Here is a 22,061-nt window from a genome sequence, read left to right on the forward strand (position 1 = left end):
AGTGAAGGGCTCCGGAAATTTCGACCACCAGGGGTTCTTTAACGTACACTGACATCGCACAGTACACGCGCCTCTAAAATTTCGCCTCCATAGAAATTCAGCCGCCGCGGCCGGGATCGAACCCGCGTATTTCGGACCAGCAGCCGAGCGCCGTAACCACTGAGCCACCGCGGCGGGGCGGGGTAAGTTAAGAGCAGCAGCTCAGACAACGCAGGAAGGTGCCAAACGTAAGTCTGTCTGCAAGGTGAATCATATGAACAAATTCGTTAAGTGCAAGATCGGGGTTGTATACGAAATTCCTTTATCGTGTGGTCACACTTACATAAGCCAGACAGGCGGATGCATTAATGTTAGGCTTATGGAGCATGTCAATTCATTGCAGAAAAAAAGACACGACCCTGGCAAGTCATTGCAGTCTATGCAAATGCGTGCCATTGTTTGATGATACAGAATTATTATTTTTTCATACTGACAAGACTGCAAGAGAAGTCGTTGAAGTATAACACATTACTACAAGATCGAATGGTTGCGTTAGCAAAACTTCTTTAAATTTGTCAACGAAAGAAATGACATTACTGAGCAAAAGGGTAGCTGGGAGGCAGGTACAATACGTGCGATTGTCGTGACTTGTTGATTTTATCTTTACTTTGATGTATGACTGTGCGCACGTGTGCCAATTTTTGTATGTATATATTGAAATTATTCCTTCTAATAAACTCAGTTGTAAGTTCAGCGCCGTGTTTGTCTACTAGTCTTTCTTGTCCTGTTGTTTAGCGCTGTTTGAATGTACTTGTCACCATGAACAAAGGAAGCTCCCCGATGTTTCCTTGTTGGTAGGAGTGAAAGGCTATCACCGGTGCCACCTACCCTGGTAAAGTGGACTCCTGTCCATCTTTTCAGGTTTGTGGGCAAGGTGTGTCGGCTGGCTTTTTTTTTCGCAGTTTTCTTCACGTGGTTCGAACAACAGCGCTCGCCTCAAAGATAGTTTCAAGCGAAATAGGAAGTGTAGGCCCTAGTGTTATTCTTAATAGTTTTCGTTCGCTTTCAGTGCTTCTCTTCAGTTTTTGGGGCATACGAAAAGCTTACAGCACTACAAACATAATATTTTGACCTGTTTCCGAGTATAAAAGAGTTAGGTTCAAACTGGAACCACAACCAACTAGGAAAGCAGCGCATAATCTCGATGCCCCCTCATTTCCGCTGCCGAAATCATGGGTGCATTGCGCCACCACCGGCTAGAAATGAGCATTTCTGGAGAAGGTTAAAAAATAAGAAATATTACAATCTTGGCGATCTCTACTGGCGTTCAGCTATCACTCCGTTACTTACTTTGCGCACAAAGAATAAACGTCACATGCTTAATTAACGTCGCATGGTCTCTTTAACGATGGGCAACTTCCCTGGCAGTGCCGTTTCGAAAACGCGTTGCTCTTCCCGAGAGCGATGAATGACCTCATGCACACTCCCCCTGTGAGCAGGCGGAAGTTGCCCTTTATTAATTTGCGAAAACTTCATTGCCGCCTGGCATACGTGGCAGGTGGATCATCTGCATTATTCGCTACACAGACGGACTCCGGCTTTTCTCGAGAACGAGGCCTCTAGTGCTAAAAATATAGGGAAGCAATAGCTCTTCGAGGCGTAACCAGAGCTCGCTGCTGCTTCTCGCTCCTTCCTTTTCATCTTCCTGCCAACAAAGGTATAGTAGACAAATCGAGGTTCGGTCGCGAGGGGAGAGCTTCTATTGAAAAGCGAGGAATACCCATCAGGACGTATGGGAGGAAACCATGTAGGTTCAAAAGCGCCTCTCGTATGCTCAGGCCTTCTAGTGTTTGTCCACAGCAAGCCACTTTCTGAACACCATTGTCCATACGCCATTGCCGGCCCCTTTCTATTAAAAGCAGCTCGACAGCCTTATACCTCTGGATTTAATGCGGATCTGCGTGAAGGAAATATTTTAATGCGGCTGTTTCATCAAATCAATGATTGCCGATGTAAAAAGCTGCACACTTCCCATTTGTCATCTGCTGTTTTGTTGATTGCTCCGGGACCTCGCGTCAGCCTGCAAATTTCCTCCTCGTTTTGATGTCTACGTCATTAACTTTGACTGGCCTTGCGCATAGACGACTTAATGACCGCGATATGCTGCCACAGAATGGGATAGACCGGAGCTATCGACTAGATTACCCTGTAATTCCTTTGTCAATCGACAATAATATTATGGTGATGGCACGCACATTGCATTGCCGTTGTGGTCTCACCATCTACTCTCCTTTCCTCGCATGTGCGCCTCTTTGCATTCTTTCTCTCGTGAAGAGCACTCTTCACAGACGCGATTTCATTGCCACGCCACCTGTTGACATCTATGCGAAACAAGCTGCAGCGAGGAAGGTGGCTGGTGTGGACGGAGGGAGCGCTTTTGATTCCTCCGAATACGTCGTGACGCCATCTGTCGGATACTTCAGGAGGCGAAGAACTATTGGCGTGTCCTTATCCGCAGCGTTGATACCACTGTCTATTACACTGTGTGCATGGCACAGTTCTCAGAGTAGCAGCGTGAGTAAAAATAACCGCATCCGGAGGGGAGGGTATCACGAACTTGTTCTTGCTTGGCTCATCCAAAGGCGAAAAAGAATTTCTTTTTTTTTTGCATGAATGTCTATCACGAGTGGTTGTAGGGTGGAGTAATTCTGCTGGGATGGAAAGTAGAAGGTAACACTTACTGGGGTGGTTCCTCATCTGTGGCGAAAGATGCACCGACAAAAACTGGGCTCAAAATCTTCGCGTAGTGGGACGTATCCGCGCGTCCAATACTCACAGTGCGAGACACACATGAAAAAAATGCTGGTGAATACTCATCCACTTCGTTTTAGTTATTCTTAAGCGCGTTATTATTTGGCTTACAGGCTATCGAATAGAACATTATTAGGCTTGGTTTTGTTTCATGGGGTTTAACGTCCCAAAGCGACTCAGGCTATGAGAGACGCCGTAGTAGAGGGCTCCGGAAATTTCGACCACCTGCGCTTATTTAACGTGCACTGACATCGCATAGTACATGGGCCTCTAGAATTTCGCCTCCATAGAAATTCGACCGCCGCGGCCGGGATCGAACCCGCGTCTTTCAGGACAGAACATTATTGGATATAGCCTCATTTATCTATTGCATGTTGCCTTAGCTCATTAAGCGTTTTTGCGAAAATCGGGAGGCGAAGGATTAGGGAGTAGTGAGTGTTTGGTGGATGGACTGAAAGAGCGTGCTGTTCAGAAAGGTCACGAACCCTCAGCAATTCTGGTCGTGAATATCCAATCGCGTTCCAGAAGCCTTTTTACTCATATGTTTCCACCATGTCTGGCTATAAAATTGTTTAGATGCCTGCTATCGGGAAGCCAAAGTGCGTAGATCTGATAATAGGTTTTTGCAATTTATTTATTTAGGGCATACTGCAGGCGCAGTGAAGGACCCTGGCAGGAGGGGCACAATAAACACATTACAAAGAAGCACAAAACAAAATTACAAGGCAAGTAAAAAAAATAAATGAACATGCGAATCATGCGAAATATATCTTTAGACCAATCGCGTAAAGATGGAAAGAAGCATTTCCGACGAGTTATTTCTCCCGATATGCGCCAGAGCAATATTCCAGGTTATCTCTTGCAATATTTTACGATCAATACACCGGTGCTCCAGAGCTTTTGCGAGGGACGCTATGCGTGCCAGCGGTATCCGTCAGCTATTACATTGTGCCAACTAGTACTTCTTATATCAGGGAAAGCCGACCGAGTTCTAAGTACCACATCATCTATGGGGCGCACAAATGAGACGCAGAAATTAATTTCCATCCTTGACAATAACGATTTTGTGATTTTGTCCGCTTGAGCATTATCAGCTCCAAATGTTTAACGCCGGTGCGATGGGTTTTAGAGTAAGCAGCAAAGTATATGTGTGCATAGCGATAGTTCACTCAATGGAATGTTCCGCATAGGCTCGAAATATTAGCGTGTCGAGGACGGAACGGAGCCATAGTTCACTGTTAATACGAGTTAGTTGGTACAGATTGTCCATTCTTGCAGGAAAAATGTGCTACATGCCGCATGAAGAAACGCTAACATCGGTACTGAACATGATCTGCCGGTCTAGTTGGTTGCGATCCATGTCCATCAGCAGCACGAACGCCATCAGGAAAAAGATGCTGATAGGATACAGCGTGAAGTTGAAAGTTCAGCGCTCTCTCCTATATGCACCTTTTTCGGAATTATGTTCACGCTGCCTATATATATGCATCGGTATTGACTGCCCCATTTCGCAACCTTGGCGCAATAGCATGACTGCTGTCAATATATTTGTGCTTAAGGCACCATGAATACAAAGGCAGGAGGGAAGAAAGAAGCGAAGTAAAGGAAGGAAGGAAGAAAGGAAGAAAGGAAGAAAGGAAAGAAGGAAGGAAGGAAGGAAGGAAGGAAGGAAGGAAGGAAGGAAGGAAGGAAGGAAGGAAGGAAGGAAGGAAGGAAGGAAGGAAGGAAGGAAGGAAGGAAGGAAGGAAGGAAGGAAGGAAGGGGCATAAACCAAGGGAGTGAGAGTGACACCGGCCAGCTCGTATCGAGACCGCTACGGAATAGCCATCATATAAGTAGAGGAATAGCACACACGGTTCGACTGCAACTGGGATAAGAAGAGTATGAAATTCCCTCAGGAGTCCACGGTAATACTCAAGGCATTTTTAAGCGAGCTTGGAACTTTTGTGGCAGCACAGCATCTGGGATACTCGATGGAGTTCATGAAAAGGGACCTGTGATTGGCGTTCAGAAGGCCACTGAAAGTTAGTTGGTCCGGGCTTCGGTTAAGCAGTAGCCGGGATTAGCCTTAGAGTACTTATGGCAATCGCTCCAGCTATGGCGCATATCAGAGAAAATCCAGAACCAGCCTACCACTACCCGAGGAGACCCGTGTCCACCAAGAAAGAAATCGAAAGGGGGCCGTATTACAGCGCACCTCTTAGTTCGTGAGCCTTCAGGAAAAACAAGTTTAGCCACGCAGTCCAAAGACACATCCCAGCTGCTCAGGCTGCGTGCCCAAGACACGCGCTCATGTGAAAAACCAGCACACAGTTACGGAATTGTTGTTGGTAACACACAACAGCACCGCTTAAGCACACATGATGAATTATCTGCAGTCCTACCGGTGCACATGCAAAAAGGGTGCGCCAGAAGATCAGGCGAGGGACGCTTACTCGTGACAGACTCCTTGCCTCAAGAGGGAGATCAAAAATAGTATTGTAAGGTATTCTATGGAAATATCACTGATGGTAAATATTGCCACGCATCATTGTAGTGTCCGTTTGTTCGCGCATAACGCTGCAGGAACGGGGCGTTCTCATTTTTGTCCGTGACGCGAGAAGCGACCGGACTAATCTCGATTGATCATAGCCATGAAGAACTGCATCTAGGTTTTCCAGACTACTGTAGTTGATTTTGACCTGTTATATCGAAGTTTCCTGGCCGGCTTTAAATTAAGCGGTGCAGCTAGCTGCGGGAATTCGTAGTTCGACGACTGACGAGATAGTTTGATGCTTACGCCGCTGCCATGCTATTTAGTTCGTTTGCTGGTGCAAGTCAGCCCAAATAAAGAGCATCGTTTCCAAGTCTTGTTGGTGTCTTTCTGAACGCTGGACTGCCGTCACTACAACGTGACATCTGGTGGAGGTGCGGGTTGGCCTTCCATGTACCGGATACACCGGCAAGTCGTGATGCCAGCCCTCTGAGTCATTCACCGGAGGACCTGACTCCAGAACACCGAGCAAGCTAACGTCTGCTAGGGGACGCATCTGAGTTCGGGACTCTGCGAGAGCCTACGCGGAAGCGAAAGCAAACAGCAACGTCCACCATGAGCTTGCCCCAGACGTCGACTCCAATCATTCTGCAGCAGCCCCAGGTGCTACCAACCCCAACCTTCGACGCTTCGCCAGGCGCATACCCCGAAGAATGCCTGGAACAGTTCGACTGTGTGGCTATCTTGAACAACTGGGACGATGCCATGAAATCTAGGCGCGTCTTCTTCGGCTTGCAGAGACCAGCAAGAATCTGGTTTGAGAATGAGGAAGCTATCCTTACGGACTGGGAAACCTTAAAGGAGCAGCTTCTCAAGACTTTCAGAAACGTCGTGAGAAAGGAGAGAGCCCAGCAGCTGCTACATTCTCGCATACAACACCCAAACGAGACCGTCGCAGTGTACACTAAGGAGGTGAGGCGTCTGTTCCGGCGTGCCGACGCAAACATGAAGGAAGAAGAAAAGGTAAAGCTGCTTATGCGAGGAGTTAAGAGCAACTCTTTGCCGGCCTCGTCCGCAACCAACCGAAAACCGTTGAGGAATTTGTAGAAGAGCCATCCACCATAAAAAAAAAACTGTTGATGCCAGAGCCCGCCAGTATGACCGCTAGTAGCAAGCTGGCCGGACACCGCTAACAAAGATAACCTGCGGGAGGTTATACGTCAAGTTGCACGACAAGAGCTCCGACGATTGCTGCCAACGGGAACGCAACCGCAGCTTACTTCGCTCACTGACGTCATCCGGGGCGAAGTTCAACAGGCCTTGGGTGTGACGCCGACCACCACGCACCCTCTGGAGCTTCCAACCATGACTTACGCCGCAGCAGTGCGCCGTCCTGCACCTCGACGACGGGTTCCAAGCCCAATCCGCCCGTCCTAAGAGCGTAGCACACGCAAGAGGAAATGCGACGAGCGGAGAACTCCCGACCAGCGCCGCCCACTATGCTTCCACTATGGCGAAGACAGTCACATTCTCCAGCACTGACCATAAAGAAGAATGGGCATCCGAGGGTTATCATACGACGCCCCACGACCTCGACCCGGCCAGCGACCAGCCGAAATCGAGGAGTTCTTGCGTCGGGAAGAATACTCATCACCGAGCCACCTATCACGTTCCGCGTCGCCATTGTCACCGCGCTTTATATCTCCTAGCCGAGGCTACGCCGCGCGTGGACGCTCCCCATGCAACCGAAGGTTAAACTGAATAAAGAAACCTTTGGAGATGAGCTTGCTTCTGAGCGCAAGAACAAATATCCTCCAACGACGAAAACGCAAGACCATGCCTTAACTGCGATGAAAACAGTGACGACGCGAACGAAACGGCCAGACTTGAAGCTTTTACCACCGCGCAGAGAAGTAACGTCGGAGTAAGCCCACCGCAGCCTTACTATTCGACGAAGCCGAGATTGTACACCGAATACAACTTGCAATACGAGAACGCGAACAAGTGACATTGAAGTTACGGTCGACGGTCATGCGGTCACTGCCATGGTCGGCACGGGAGCTGACTACTCCGTCATGAGTGCGCCACTCGCAGTCCGACTGATCCGCACCGCAGGTGGTAACCTTATTACGTCTTCAGAAAGCTGCACCGCGAGAGTTACAGTAAATGGGCGAATCAACGCTACAACTTTCCTTGTCCTACAGCATTGCTCGTGAGACGTGAATTTGGGAATGGACTTCCTGAATGAACATTGGGCGATCATAGACCTTCGATCTAAGTCGATCAAGCTTACCACTGACAAAGCCGTACCTGCTGCGGCGAGAGCGACTCATCACGTTGCCTTAAACGTCATCGACGAAGCATTGAGCGTGCCGCCCCGATCAAGGGTCGTCGCCTGCATAGGTACTGGAGACATCGAAACTGCCGAAGGCGTCGTCGAGGGGAACACCCAGTAACTCCTGGATCGAGGACTGGGCGTCGCAAGGGGAGTCGCCCAAATTCGGAATGGCCAAGCACAAGTGCTGCTAACTAACCTCACTGAAGAATACCGGCATCTAAACAAAGGTACGACGATTGCTTTTCTCGACGACGTGGTAGACATCAGAGACACATTTTCCCTCCCCGACCAACCCGTAGAAACACCTGACCAAGGCCAGAAACCCAGCAATACCCCGGAGCAAACAAGACCGAATACGCAGTCTTCATCAAAGGTACAGCGATTGCTGCTCATCGGCATCGAATGTGCAACGAACCCGGCTTGCCAAGCACCGCATTGTCACAGACGAACACGCCCGACCACTGCGGGAGAGCCCCTACCGCGTATCGCAGCTGGAACGCCAAGCTATCCGCAAGCAAGTAGAGGAAATGCTACGTGTCAGCGTCATCAAGCCATCGAGGAGACCCTGGGCAGCACCAGTCGTGCTAGTGAAAAAGAAAGACGGCACCCTTCCCTTCTGCGTCGATTACCGCCGCCTGAACAGCATTAGAAAGAAGGATGTCTACCTCCTCTCCTGCATCGACAAGACATTGGATCATCTGGTCAACGCTAAGTACTTTTCATCGATGGACCTGAAGAGCAGCTACTGGCAAATTGAAGTCGACGAAAGAGATCGCTAAAAGACTGCGTTCATCACACCAGACGGACTCTTCGAGTTCAAGGTGATGCCATTCGGCCTCTGCTCTTCCACAGCGACGTTCCAGTGAGTAATGGATGCGGTACTCGCAGGCTTGAAGTTGCAAATTTGTCTAGTCTACTTAGATGACATTGTTGTATTCTCCTCAAGCTGTGAATACCACCTCAGAAGGCTTCGGATAGTGCTGGAAAGAATCAAGTCTTCAGGCTTAACACTGAAACAAGAGAGGTGCCACTTCACCTACGAGGAGCTGCTGTTCCTTGGCCACGTCGTAAGCGAGGATGGAGTTCGCCCAGACCCTCAGAATACGGCTGCGATCGCAAAGTTTCCACCGCCTAATGACAAGAAAGCTATACGCAGATTCCTTGGATAGTGCGCTTACGACCGCAGATTCGTCAAGAACCTTTCGCGCATCGCTGAACTTTTGACACAACTTACCAAGGCTGACGTGCCTTTTAGATAAGCAACGTGGCACGTGGAAGCTTTCAAAGAGCTGAAGCGTTGCATACAGTCCCCTCCCGTGCTCGGTGACTTCGATGAAAGCACCGAAAACGAAATATATACCGATACAAGCAGTGTGGGCTTGGGAGCGATCGTCTTTCAGAAAAATAGTAGCTAGCAGAAGGTTATCGGGTACCCTAGCCGTTTACTGTCGAAAGTCGAAGCCAACTATTCGACGACCGAGAAAGAATGCCACGCCATTATTTGGGCCACGTCGAAATTTTGCCGCTCCCTGTACGGACGACCATTCAAGGTTGAGAGCGATCACCATGCTCTCTGCTGGCTGGCCAATTTGAAAGTTCCCTCCCGCCGCCTTACTCGTTGGAGCCTGCGTCGAAAACAATTCGACATAACTGTAGTCTACAAATCTGGCCGCAAGCATTCCGACGCAGACTGCTTGTCGCGAGCCCCTATCGACGCAGCACCCGAAGAGGAAGAGGACGACGCTTTCTTACGACCGGTAAGCGCCAACAGTTTCGCACTGCAGCAGCGCTCCGATCCTGAGAAGCAACGCCTGGTTGGTTATCTGAATGGGAAGATCGCATCGCCTCCCCGAGGGTTCAAGCGCCATCTGTCGGCTTTCGTCTTTCACAATAATGTCCTCCTGAAGAACTTTGCGCCCAAAAGGACAGTGCATCTTCTTGTCGTGCCCAAAAATGTCAGGCAAGAAATTATGCAGGCATGTCATAATGAGCGTACTGCAGGGCATATCCGTATTGCTCGGACGCCACACCGCATCCAGGAGAAGTACTATTTGCCGCGGCCAGCTGCCGACTTATCCCATTACGTGAAAACGTGCTGTGAATGTAATCGACGCAAAACTCCTCCGATTAGATCAGCCGGACTCCTGAACGCCATACCACCAACAACTAAGCCCTTTAAGCAAATAGGGATGGACCCCCTCGGCCCTTTTCCGACTGCAGCATCAGGTAACAAGTGGATCATCGTGGCCACCGACTACATGAACTGCTACGCCGAAGCAAAAGTATTGCATAATGGTACCGCAACAGAAGTTCCAAATTTTTTTGTCGAACGAATTCTCCTGCGACGCGACGCCCCCGAAGTGCTCATCACAGACAGAGGAACGGCGTTTATATCGGAGCTCACACAAGCCACTTTAAACTACAATCAGACAATTGAGCGGAGGACAGCTGTCTATCATTCGCAAACCAACGGACTCACAGAGCGCCTGAACAAAACAATCACAGACATGCTCTCCATGTACATCGACGCCGAACACAAGACCATTCTACCCTACGTGATCTTCGCCCATAACACTGCCGTCCAGGAGAGAACCAGGTCTACCCTCACCAGGCTTGTATACGGCAGGAAGCCCACGACAACACTTGACGCAATGCTCCCGGACGTTTCAGACGAAGACAAAATTCGACGTCGCCGCCTACCTTCATCGCGCCGGGAAGCCCTAAGACTTGCTCGGCCTCTCATTAAAAACCATCAGCACACCGACGCCCGACGCTACAATCTGCGCCGACGGGAGACGCATTACAAGCTAGGTGACCGTGTTTAGATATGCAAGTCATTCGCCGCCGTTGACTGAGTGAAAATCACTGCGTGCGACGATACTTTCGCCCGCACAGGGTTCTCCGCCGCAACGGTGACCTAGACTGTGAAGTCATCCCCGACGGCAAACGGTATCTCAGCGACGGCGCACACTCACGCAAGTCGTGCATGTCTGTGCGCGCGACGCAACCTACTTACAGCTATTGTGGACTACCTCGGTGTCTACCGCTGTACGCCACATGCCACAGCAGGAATTGCACCAGCCCTCCTAATTCATGGCCTGTTGCCCGGCACAAGACTCAATGTCGTAGGCATGCCGGATCAGTGCTTCCCAGTGGATCCGACAACAGCGCTTAAGCTTTTGCGGCAGAGGCTTGAGGAGAAGCAAGCGCAGTACAAGCTTTATGCGGACCAGCGGAGTGGCGCCAGGCGTCGTGACTTCCAGATCAGCCAGCACGTGCGTGTTCGCAAGCCCACTGTGCGAGGCAAACTGCCAGCTCGGTTTTGGGAGTCTCGGAAGGTTGTGGAGCAACGTGGACCTGCGTCATATCTGCTGTATGATGGGCGAGTGCGGTACTCGTCCAAGTTTTGTTTGGTTCGTCCAGAAGTGGTTCAGCAGCAAATGCACTCCTCAGCTCCAGCTGCCCTTTTCGCTGACATCTGGCCGCCTATCGACTGCACCAGAGTGCCGCCGACCAGTCCGCAATCCGTAACCGTGTTCCAGGGTTCATCTTGGGACGTGCCTCCAACCAAGCTGATGTCAGCCGCTGGTGTTAGCCGCCCGGGCCCTTCATTGTACCTGGCTTCGCCCGATCCAGAACCGGCAGCCATTAGGAGCTTGGTCGAAAGGCCCCATGATATCAAGGCCAACCTTATCTCAAGGTATTTCTGGGGAGGCGGCAGGTTGCAGAGGAGGTGCTACCGGACGAGCCTACTTGTCACAGGACTGGCACACGACGCATGTCCGTACCAGTTCTTCGACGTGCCCGTCCATTCGCGGCCAACAGTACAGCTCTCGCAGCCGACTCTTCGTGCGGCTGATTCCGGAGTTGTCCGTCGTGCAGGGCGTCTTGTACGGATGTGACAGACTCGTCGTTCCCGAAAGTTTGCGACGACGCCTCATGGACATCGCGCATGAGTCACACCATGTCGTACGCATTAAACCCTATTATGAAGGCTAAAGGACTGGAAGTTTGCATCCTTCGTGTTTATTTTCATTTTAAAGCATCGAGGCGATGCTTCTCTGGGAGGGAGGTAATGCCACGTATCATTGTAGTGTCCGTTCGTTCGCGCTCAAGGCCGCAGGAACGGGGCGTTATCATTTTTGTTCTTGACGCGAGAAGGGACCCGATTAATCTCGGTTGCTCATAGCCATGAAAAACTGCATCTAGGTGTTTCCAGATTACTGTAGTTGATTTTGACCTGTTATCTCGAAGTTTCCTTGGCGGCTTTAAATTGAGCAATGCAGCGAGCGGCGGGCATTCGAAGTTCGACGACTGACGAGCTAGTCTGTTGCTTACGCCACCGCCGAGTGATTCAGTTCTTTTCCGGGCGCAAGTAAGCCCAAATAAAGAGCTTCGTTTGCAAGTCTTGTCGGTGTCTTCCTGACCGCTGGACTGCCGTGTACTACAACGTGACAATATGGCGGAGATTCTTTAGCTATGAGTCTGTAGCCATCTAGCCTATGACTGCGATATTAGAGGCAAGGCACTCATGGCACGCTCTCAATCTTTTATTTTGGAGTTTTCAGGGAACCTGTATAACGACTGGCGGCAGAACGTTTCCACGCGAGTCGTCGTCTTTTGGAGACGCTCTAGAGCAACCTTTGAGTGAGAATCGCTACTCTTTGAGACTAACACAGACAAACTAATGTAATGACGTAGAGATTGGTGCGGGGTCATTTGACGTCATCTGGTAACGAAAGAGAAAGTAAACAAAGCCTTACAAGCAAAGCCAACGAGGAAAGCTGCTCGTGAAGATCAGGTAACAGCAGATCTGTTGAAGGACGGTAAGAAGATTGTGCTAGATAATGTAGCCACTCTGTATGCACAATGCCTTATGACCTCGAGAGTCCCCTAATCTTAATTCAGAATAAATGGGGCGTAAAAGACTTAAAAAATTAAAGACCGATAAGGTCACCGATAAGCTTACTAAGCAGGCCTTAAGGAACCAGGGTGTAGAAGAAGAGTATTTAGAAGTACTGCAAAATATCTATTGCGCCTGCGCGACCACCGCAGATTTGCAGTGGCGAAAAAAATAAAATCGTATTAAGGAAGGGTGTCAGGATACAGGATCTCTGCAGAACCCTTCGGCGTTTGTATTACGAGCTATTCATAGATTTGGTTTGGGAAGAGTAAGGGGTAAGAATTAACGGAGAATACATTAGCGTTCTGCGATTCGCTGATTATAGTGCGTTGCCAAGTAACTCCGGGAACGAAAAGCAGAGCATGATGAATGACCTAGGCAGGCATAGAATAGCGGGTTTAAAATTAATATGCAAGAAACTAAGGAAATGCTCAACAGTCTCGGAAGGGAGCAGCAGTCAAGTGTAGATAGTGAAGCGTGTGAATTGGTAAGGGAATAGATGTACTTAGGACAGTATGGACCGCATATCCGGACCGCTATAGTGAATTAGCTACAAGATTAAGAATGGGATGGAGTGAACTCTGGCACGCACTCTCAAATCAATAATTCAAGTTTACTACTCTTCTTCCACAGAAAAGCATGTAAAAGCTGTACAGTCTGCGTCACCCTTGTATAGAGTGCTCGGGCAGTGTAGTCCGTGCAATGAAAACTAAAAATAGAAAGCAGCTCATAGTTTCCAAGCAAAGTGCTCTTCGTCATATGCGTGTAAATTTATTGAGCTGTACTTGAGCGCAAGCGCTACTTCTAAATCGCAGAGAAAAGGTGTCGGTTTTTCTGCGGGGATGTGCGCCGCTCGAGCGCTCAACGAAAGAGTGACGCGGACTGTACTCTACAGGCACTAACTTAATATGGGACAGAGACATGGAAGCGTAACAGAAGGGTAGAAGTTAATTTGAGTGCAACGAAGGGAGCTATGCAAAGGAAATGACAGATGCATCATTGAGGAAAAGGCAGAGAAAATAGTGGGTAAGGAAGGGAACAAAGCCAAGTTAGGTGACTAATGACGCAGTATTAGTTCACTATTGCTAACTCTCGATACTCATACGCTGCCTCATCGTTTTGCTCTTTTTTTTTCCTTATTATATCTGCGTCCCGCCCCCGCGGTAACACAGTGGTTATGGCGCTCGGCTGCTGACCCAAAAAACGCGGGTTTGATCAAGGTCTCGGCGGCAGAATTTCGATGTAGGCGTAATTATAGAGGCCCGTGTATTGAACGATGTAAAGGCATGTTAAAGAACCCCAGGTGGTCGAAATTTCTGTAGCCCTTCACTACGGCGTGCCTCATAGGCTCAGGCGCTTTGGGACTTAAAACCCCATTAAACCAAACCAATCATTATATTATCACGGGTGGTACAGTACGTCCGGCTCGGTTGGACACTTCAAAGTAGGTGACTGCAGCGGACGTCAGTAGCGGTCCCAAAAGCGGAGCATTCGCAGCCAGACACTTCGGCTTCTTCCTAAGGCCAGCTCGCGCGCGTATTCCGCGCTCTCGTGGGCCTAGTAGAACGACGACGATGAATGGACGGTGTCATTACTCCCCGGCAAAAAGAAGCATCGTCCCGATGCTGGGAGTGAGTGGAGAGGTCGGAAGGAAAGAACGGGATTAGTGGGCGAGGATACCGCTCCTGATAAGGCTTCAGGCGGACCACGTGAACCACTTCACGGCACGGAGACCGCCGGGACTTCCGAAATCCATCGGGAATGACTTCGTAGTTGAGGTCGCCCAATGACCTGACCACGCGGTATGGTCCGAAGTAGCGATGGAGGAGTTTTTCGCTCAGGCCTCGTCGCCGAATGGGAAACCACACCCACACGCGGTCGCCAGGCGCATAATGGACGTCATGACGGCGCCGATTGTAGCGATCTGCATCTCGAAGTTGTTGGTCCTGAATTCGAACTTTGGCCAGTTGGCGAGCAGCTTCGGCGCGTTCCAGGAACGTGTAGGTATCAGTGTGAAGGCTAGAGTCGTCCAGGTGTGGCAACATTGCGTCGAGCATCGTCGTCACTGCACGACATTGACGAGGTGGAATGGGGACATCTGCGTTGTTTCTTGCATGGCCGTATTGTAGGCGAAGGTGACATAAGGAAGCACTTCGTCCCACGTTTTGTGTTCAATATCGACGTACATGGAAATCATGTCAGAAAGGGTTCAGAAAGGGTAAACCAAGATCTCCTGCAGCAGCTCAGCCACGAACGCAGGGCCTCTGTCAGTGATCAGCACTTCAGGTGCCCCATGGCGGAGTACGATCTGATGCACGAAGAACTTGGCGACTTCTAAAGCGGTGCCGCTGGGTAGAGCTGACGTTTCTGCATAGCGGGTAAGGTAGTCCGTCGCGACAATTATCCATTTGTTGCCAGAGTTCGAACGTGGGAACGGACCCAGCATGCCCATTCCTATTTGTTGGAAGGGCCTTGTAGGTGGTCTAATGGGCATCAAGAACCCAGCTTGTTTGGTTGACGGTACCTTGCGACGCTGACAGGCTCGGCACGTTCTGACGTAGTGAGTGACATCAGCACGGAGACGAGGCCAGTGGTAATTATCTTGGATTCGGGCTAGCGTACGCGCTATGCCCAAATGTCCAGAAGTGGGTTCGTAATGGGAGGCCTGGAGGATTTCATTGCGCAGGCTAGCCGGTACAACGATTAGGTATTGCGTATTGTTTGGAGCGAAATTTTTCTTGACCAGAAGACCATTGCGGATGCATAAAGATGGCAACATGCGCCTGAAAGCGCGTGGGGCGGTCGTGTTGCTGCCGTTGAGAAATTCCATTACATCTCGAAGTTCGAGGTCGGCGCATTGTTGGTCAGTGAGGCAGGAGGCACTGAGAGCACTCAGTAAGATGTCGTCATCATTACAGGCGTCGGTAGAAGGATCTACTGGGGCGCGGGACAGACAATCGGCGTCAGAGTGCTTGCGCCCGGATTTGTACACGACAGTCATGTCGTATTCCTGGAGCCGCAGACCCCATCGGACGAGGCGAGCGGACGGGTCTTTAAGGCTTGCGAGCCAGCATAAGGCATGATGATCGGTCACCACCTTAAAATTTTTGCCGTAAAGGTACGGTTGGAATTTCGAAGTGGCCCATACAATGGCAAGGCATTCATTCTCGGTAGCGGAATAGTTTGATTCGGCTGGTGACAAACACCGACTTGCGTAAGCGATGACCCGTTCTTGACCCGCTTGGATCTGGACCAGGACAGCACCTAAGCCGATGTTGTTGGCATCAGTATGGAGCTCCGTGTCGGCGTTGACGTCGAAGTGAGCCAGAACGGGAGGTGCCTGCAGGAGGCTTTGAAGGCTGCGGAATGCATTTTCTTGCGCTGCTTCCCATCTGAAAGGTGTGTCCGACCGTGTTAGGCGCGTCAGCGGCTCGGCAATGCGAGCAAAATCTTTCACGAAGCGACGGTAATACGCGCACAATCCAAGAAAACGGCGGACAGCTTTCAGGTCTTGCGGCGGCGGAAAATGGGCAATAGCTGTTGTTTTTTCAGGATCAGGCTGAACACCGGCTTGATTCACAACGTTCCCTAAGACCTTCAGCTCTGTATACGCAAAGTGGCATTTCTCATTTTTGAGCGTGAGTCCAGAAGACCTTATTGCTTGTAGGACCAATTCGAGGCGGTGAAGATGCTCCTGGAAAGTCGGGGCGAAGACGACAACATCGTCAAGATAGACGAGACACGTCTGCCATTTTAAATCGGCAAGCACGGTATCCATAAGGCGTTGGAAAGTTGCCGGTGCAGAGCACAGTCCAAAGGGCATGGCCGTAAATTCGTACAGGCCATCTGGAGTAATAAAAGCTGTTTTTTCACGGTCCCGCTCATCGACCTCAATTTGCCAGTAACCTGACTTGAGGTCCATCGAAGAAAAGTATTTCGCGCTACAAAGGCGATCCAGAGCGTCGTCGATCCGGGGGAGAGGATAGACATCCTTTTTGGTGATTTTGTTTAAGCGACGGTTCTACACAGAACCGCAATGTTCCGTCTTTCTTCTTCACGAGGACGACTGGCGCTGCCCAGGGACTCCGGGAAGGACGAATTACGTCGTCGCGGAGCATTTCCTTCACTTGGCGGCCAATAACGTCGCGTTCAGCGGGAGACACTCGGTAGGGGGACTGTCGGAGAGGGTGCACGTTATCGTCCGTAATAATGCGATGCTTCGTTAGGTGAGTTCGTCCAACACGCGATGATACCGAGAAGGTGTCGCCGTAGCGCAGAAGAAGATCTTTAACTTGTTGTTGCTGTGTCGGGGAGAGTGCTGGATTGACGTCGAACGTGAAACCAGTGACTGGGCTCTGCTGTTGCCACAACGACATTGTGGAAATACTGGGTGTGCTGCTGACATGGGGGATGGCATCAACGTGAGCCACAACGGTTCCCACGTTCAGATGTTGGTGTGCACCACCGAAATTGGTTATCAGCACTTCTGTTTCTCCGTCGACGAGATTAACGACTCCTCTGGCGACAGCAAGGCTCCTGGCAAAAAGCAAGATCTGGTTGCCTTCCGCGACGCCTTCGAAATTCCGCACAGTCTTGGCGCCGACAGAAACCATAATACTCGAACGAGGTGGGATGGTGACGTGGTCATCCAGGATGCAAAGTGCGGTCGGATGGTCTGGATCTCTGTGTATTGCATTCTCTGTGGAGAAACACACGGCCTTTGACTGGAGGTCAATGACCGCTCCATTCTCGGTCAAGAAATCCATCCCGAGAATGACGTAACGTGAAGAATGTTCAAGTATAACGAACGTTGCCAGGTAGGTTGCGCCTTGAACTGCTACTCTGGATGTGCAAGTCCCGGTCGGTGTAACTAAGTGACCCCCGGCTGTACGAATCTGTGGGCCCATCCACGGAGTGGTGACCTTTTTCAGAGTGGCGGCGAAAGCTCCACTGAGGATAGAGTAATCCGCCCCTGTGTCGACGAGTGCAGTGACGTCTGTTCCGTCGAGGGAAATGCTCAGGTTTGCTGTCGTAGACGTCGTGTGAGAGGTACGGCGCGGTGTTCGGTCACGGCTGCGGTGCGGTGCGGGTTCATTTCGATACGTCAGGTGGCATTCACGTAGAGTCGGCGGTTCACGGTGTTGGACGGCATTCGGTCGTGGCATCGGGTGGCCACCTAGTTGCGGCGTAGGAGGGTCTGTTACATTTCGTCGGTGAGCAACCTCCCCCTCAAAGGTTGCTGCTTTTAGTTTTCGTGGCGGGGGCTTGGTGACCTTCCCCGAGGAAAGTCACCGTAAGACCGACGACGTGGAGATGGCGACCTGCGTCTCCCACCGGCAGATTCGGCCAGATAATCGTTGAGTTCTCTGGGTCGCTGCCCAGGCTGCGGACGGGGTGCATCTGCAGGGAACCCCGGCAGGCCCATCTAACGATACCTGCAGTGGCGGTACAGGTGACCCGGCTCACCGCAGTGATAGCAGAGAGGACGGTAGTTGGGAGTGCGCCAGATGTCACTGTTACGGGGATACGATAGAGCAGGACGAGCAGGTGATGGCGGCCGAAAAGAGGCCGGGGTTTCCTGAAGACGACTCGGCGGCGGTTGTGCGCGACGAGCAACAGCGGCGTATGTCATTCGCGGTGGGGCTGTGGACGGCTGGAAGGGAGCTGGTGTTGTAAGCGCCTGTTGCACCTCTTCCCGAATAACCTCGGATAGAGCAGAAACCGTTGGCGCAGGCGGCGTAGTCGGGAACAGCTTCTGGAGCTCCTCGCGAACGATAGCTCGTACGGTTTCGCGAAGCATGTGGGTGTTACTGATGTCCGTGGCTACCGCAGTCATGGCCAAAGGCTGACGCTCGTATTGCCGCAACTGCATATCGAGTGTCTTCTCCATGGTGATTGCCTCCGACAGAAACTCTGCGACCGTTCTCGGTGGATTGCGAACAAGTCCGGCAAAGATTTGCTCCTTGACACCTCGCATAAGGTACCGGAGTTTCTTCTGCTCTGTCATGTCCGGGTCAGCTCGACGAAATAACTTTGCCATCTCTTCGAAGTATACCAGTATGCTTTCATTTGGTAGCTGGGTTCGGGACTGAAGAAGCAGATCGGCCCGTTCTCTTCGAATCACCGTAGTGAAATCCTTCAGGAACTGGTCTTTAAATACGTTCCATGTCGTTATGGACGACTCCCGGTTCTCGAACCACGTACGAGCTGCGCCCTCCAGCGAAAAGAACACGTGTTGAAGCTTCGAGTCTTCCGCCCATCTGTTGTACCGGGCTACGCGTTCAAATTTCTCCAGCCAGTCTTCCGGGTCTTCGACTGGAGAACCTTGTAAGATCGGTGGCTCCCGAGGCTGCTGCAGCACAACAGAAGGTGAACTAATCGTCGTCTGCATGCCTATTTCGGGCTGGACGGTCGTCGACGATGGCGCTGAACGAACCACTTGTGTTGAGCGAGACTCCAGAAGCCCAAACTCGGGTTGAAGGCCTTGGAGCCGGCGGCTACCGTGGTGTACAGGCGTCACCTCGATGGCAGATGACCCTCGAGGACTTGAATCCCTGCTTGCTGGGGGAGTCCGAGGCATGGAATGCGTTACACAGCACCTCCACCAGATGTCACGGGTGGTACAGTACGTCCGGCTCGGTTGGACACTTCAAAGTAGGTGACTTCAGCGGACGTCAGTAGCGGTCTCAAAAGCGGAGCATTCGCAGCCAGACACTTCGGCTTCTTCCTAAGGCCAGCTCGCGCGCGCATTCCGCGCTCACGTGGGTCTAGTAGAACGACGACGATGAATGGACGGTGTCAATATCTGCATTTTTCAAAATTCACGTTTAATCCTATGAAAATTTTCTTATGTATACCACTACACCTTGGCCAATCCCCCCACGTGGGTATGTGCCATTATAAAGAGGTGAAGAAGAAGAAGAAGAATATCTGCATGGTAGAACTAAACATGGTATTGTTCCCTAAATTTGCTCTATAGCTTTCAGCGCGGAGAACGGATCCTGCTGAGAAGTCAAGATGGCGTCAATCAGCTCCTCCTACAAAACTGCCTTTTCTAAAGTCCGGTTCGGTATGAAGCTCTGTGTCATGAAGTGCCACACGAGTTCGAATGCTTAAGATCCAGAAAGATGCTCGTGAATAAAATACAGGTAACTTACCACCGAGCTCACACCTAGGCTCGGGTTCGACGACTGTGTGTTCATCTGAAACAAAGTAAAGGAGTGTTTAACCAGAGTCTTATGCGTCCTCAGTGTCAGACACAGCTTTCCCCAACAAAATATAGGGCTCATGGATGAATGAAACAGTAAGAGTAGACACTACAAGCATTGTGTTCTGTGTCCTTCAACTGTGTGCTATGTTTTAGGTGAGATACATCCGATTGGCTCAAGTCGCCATTCTTCTACAGCTTTCCCCACTAGGATATTTCAAGTCGAAATCTCTCGCCAACAGCGTTAGCCACGTATACAGGGTTGGAGAACAGACGACACAAAACACTGCAAACCATGGAAAATCCTGGGAAACACCCAGGAAATCTTTCCTGCGTTGTGTGCTAGATATTACATGGGAGCTAATGACCTAAACCGACGTTATCAAAACAGCCTTTTAGAGCCAAACATCTTAAATATGAATTTTCATAACGTCGTCTTTTTGGCACGGTTGAGCACTTCACGCAATTCTTGCGACGCATGAAGATGCGTCGCTGTGTTTTCCGGCATACTGCGGAGCGTTGATGCACCACCGGCCATCGCAACAGGAACTCTCATGATTCGCATCGAACGAAATATTTTCAGGCGAAAGCCTTACGTGGCCCATTAGCAACGAAACCGACGTCGTTGTCAGCGTCCAGGAATCATCATCATCATCAGCCTGACTACGGCCACTGCCGGGCAAATGCCTCTCCCATCTCTCGCATTAACCCTGTCCTTTGACAGTTGCCGCCACCGCATCCCCTCAAACTTTCTTAATCTCATCCGCCCACCTAACTTTCTGCCACCCCCTGCTACGCTTGATTTCTCTGGGAATTCACTCCGTTACCCTTAAGGACCAGCGTGCAGGAAAATCGATCCAGAAAACCCCTACCAAGTCATCAGCAAGGGAAGAAAATATCCGAAGGTGCGCGAAATTGAACCAAGGACATTCCGATCGCGAAGCAAGAGTGACAATTCGTGCGCGTACACCAGCGCCCGCACAAACCCGGTCAGTGACTCCCTGGAAGCGGCCAGGCCACATAGCGCATAGGATGACCGTCGTCGACTCCTACGGTGGGGATTAAGCCTGTCACGACGATTCCAGGGAAGAGCTGCGCGGAGTGAACCCGGTCAGCGACTTTCCCGGGAAGCGGCTGACCGCGCCATCCTGGCGTCGTGTCGCCGCGGAGGGGGCTCGACGCTGTCACGAGGAGGGAGATCTGCGCGGAGTGAACGAAAGGAAGCGGCGAGCGGGCGGCGCCGCGGGGGCGGCGAGAAGCAGCCAGCGGCTACTGCGAAGGGGGAGGCTGCAGAAAGAAAGAAGCAAAAGGCTTAAAAGGGGGAGCCGACGGGAGGAACAGGGGAGAGACGGACGATTCGAGCGAGCGGTCGAGACGGAGGAAAGCAGAAGACCGGGGCGGCGCATGGACCAGGGAGCCCGGGGTCTAGCCTTCGCTCCCGTTCGGCCTCCGACAGCACGCTTCGATACCTGGCAGCTCATTCAACGCCTGGCCGAGAACGAGAGCCGCACAGCCGCGAAGAATCCCCAACCCGGCAGCAGCATACATCCAGCCATTCATCGAGCCCGTCCCACGACAAGCTGACAGCCCCGACGTGGACGAGCCTTACTGCATTTTCCCGTAAGCGGCATCAAGGGAGATCCATTCATTAAATCATATTCTAAAACCATTCTTGGTGTCTGAGCATCAATGTCCTCATGCCAAGTGTGGACCCAGGGCCATTTTAACAAAATGAGCCATCACACAAGCACAGAACCCGCAAATCTGCGTTGCTTCTCAGCGAATAAAGGTGAACTACGCTATGCGTTCCTTTACGACTCTATGTTAATGAGTAGGTGGGGTATTAGGAAGAAAATAAAAAAACATAAATTAAAAATAAATGCTTTCGTCTCGAAGCTCGTAAGAAGGCTCATTTAGTGCCCCTGTCATTTTTTTCTTAGGTGAACAGTCATGAACCGCTGAAGGGTCTGCAGCTGCGCTTTTTGATATGTAGCGCAAGAGTGCAGAGGTAAAAAAAAAGCGGCGGAAATTACGCGAAACACGCGCTGTGTTATTATTTTCTTTTGTGTGTGTGTACTGGTTCACTTCTTGCTAGTCATCTCTTCTGAGTGCTGCAGTTTTTCCAGAGCGCTGGTTCCGCTTCGTCGGTGCGGAAAGGTAGAACATGTTTAATTTCCACTTATTGCAATAAGTAGCCTGCGATGAAGCGAGCCGCGCATATTTCGGTGGTCATCGCTGTATCTCTCCATCGTCTAGCGTATTTTAGCTTTCTCGCCGAAATCGTAAGTTACGGCTTTCACTTTTCAGCCAGGATTAGTTGGTTAATTAGTGATGCGAGGGCCACCGCTAC

The 22,061-nt window shown here is 50.8% G+C and overlaps 1 protein-coding gene across 1 annotated transcript in view; it reads right to left on the reverse strand.

Moving 5' to 3' along the window:
- LOC149337885 (uncharacterized) overlaps positions 1–20,733 on the reverse strand; it is a 35,170-nt gene extending 14,437 nt beyond the window's left edge. The window contains exons 1-4 of the mRNA XM_089554537.1: positions 20,698–20,733; positions 19,676–19,706; positions 18,937–19,065; positions 18,316–18,897 (exon numbers count right to left, since the gene is read on the reverse strand). Coding sequence (XP_089410663.1) covers positions 18,316–18,897; positions 18,937–19,065; positions 19,676–19,706; positions 20,698–20,733 — 778 coding nt within the window. The remainder of the gene's footprint in view (positions 1–18,315; positions 18,898–18,936; positions 19,066–19,675; positions 19,707–20,697) is intronic.
- Positions 20,734–22,061: the final 1,328 nt, after the last annotated feature.

Source organism: Amblyomma mixtum, chromosome 7, assembly GCF_055824585.1.
Source record: "Amblyomma mixtum isolate Tamu chromosome 7, ASM5582458v1, whole genome shotgun sequence".
NCBI classification, from domain to species: domain Eukaryota; kingdom Metazoa; phylum Arthropoda; class Arachnida; order Ixodida; family Ixodidae; genus Amblyomma; species Amblyomma mixtum.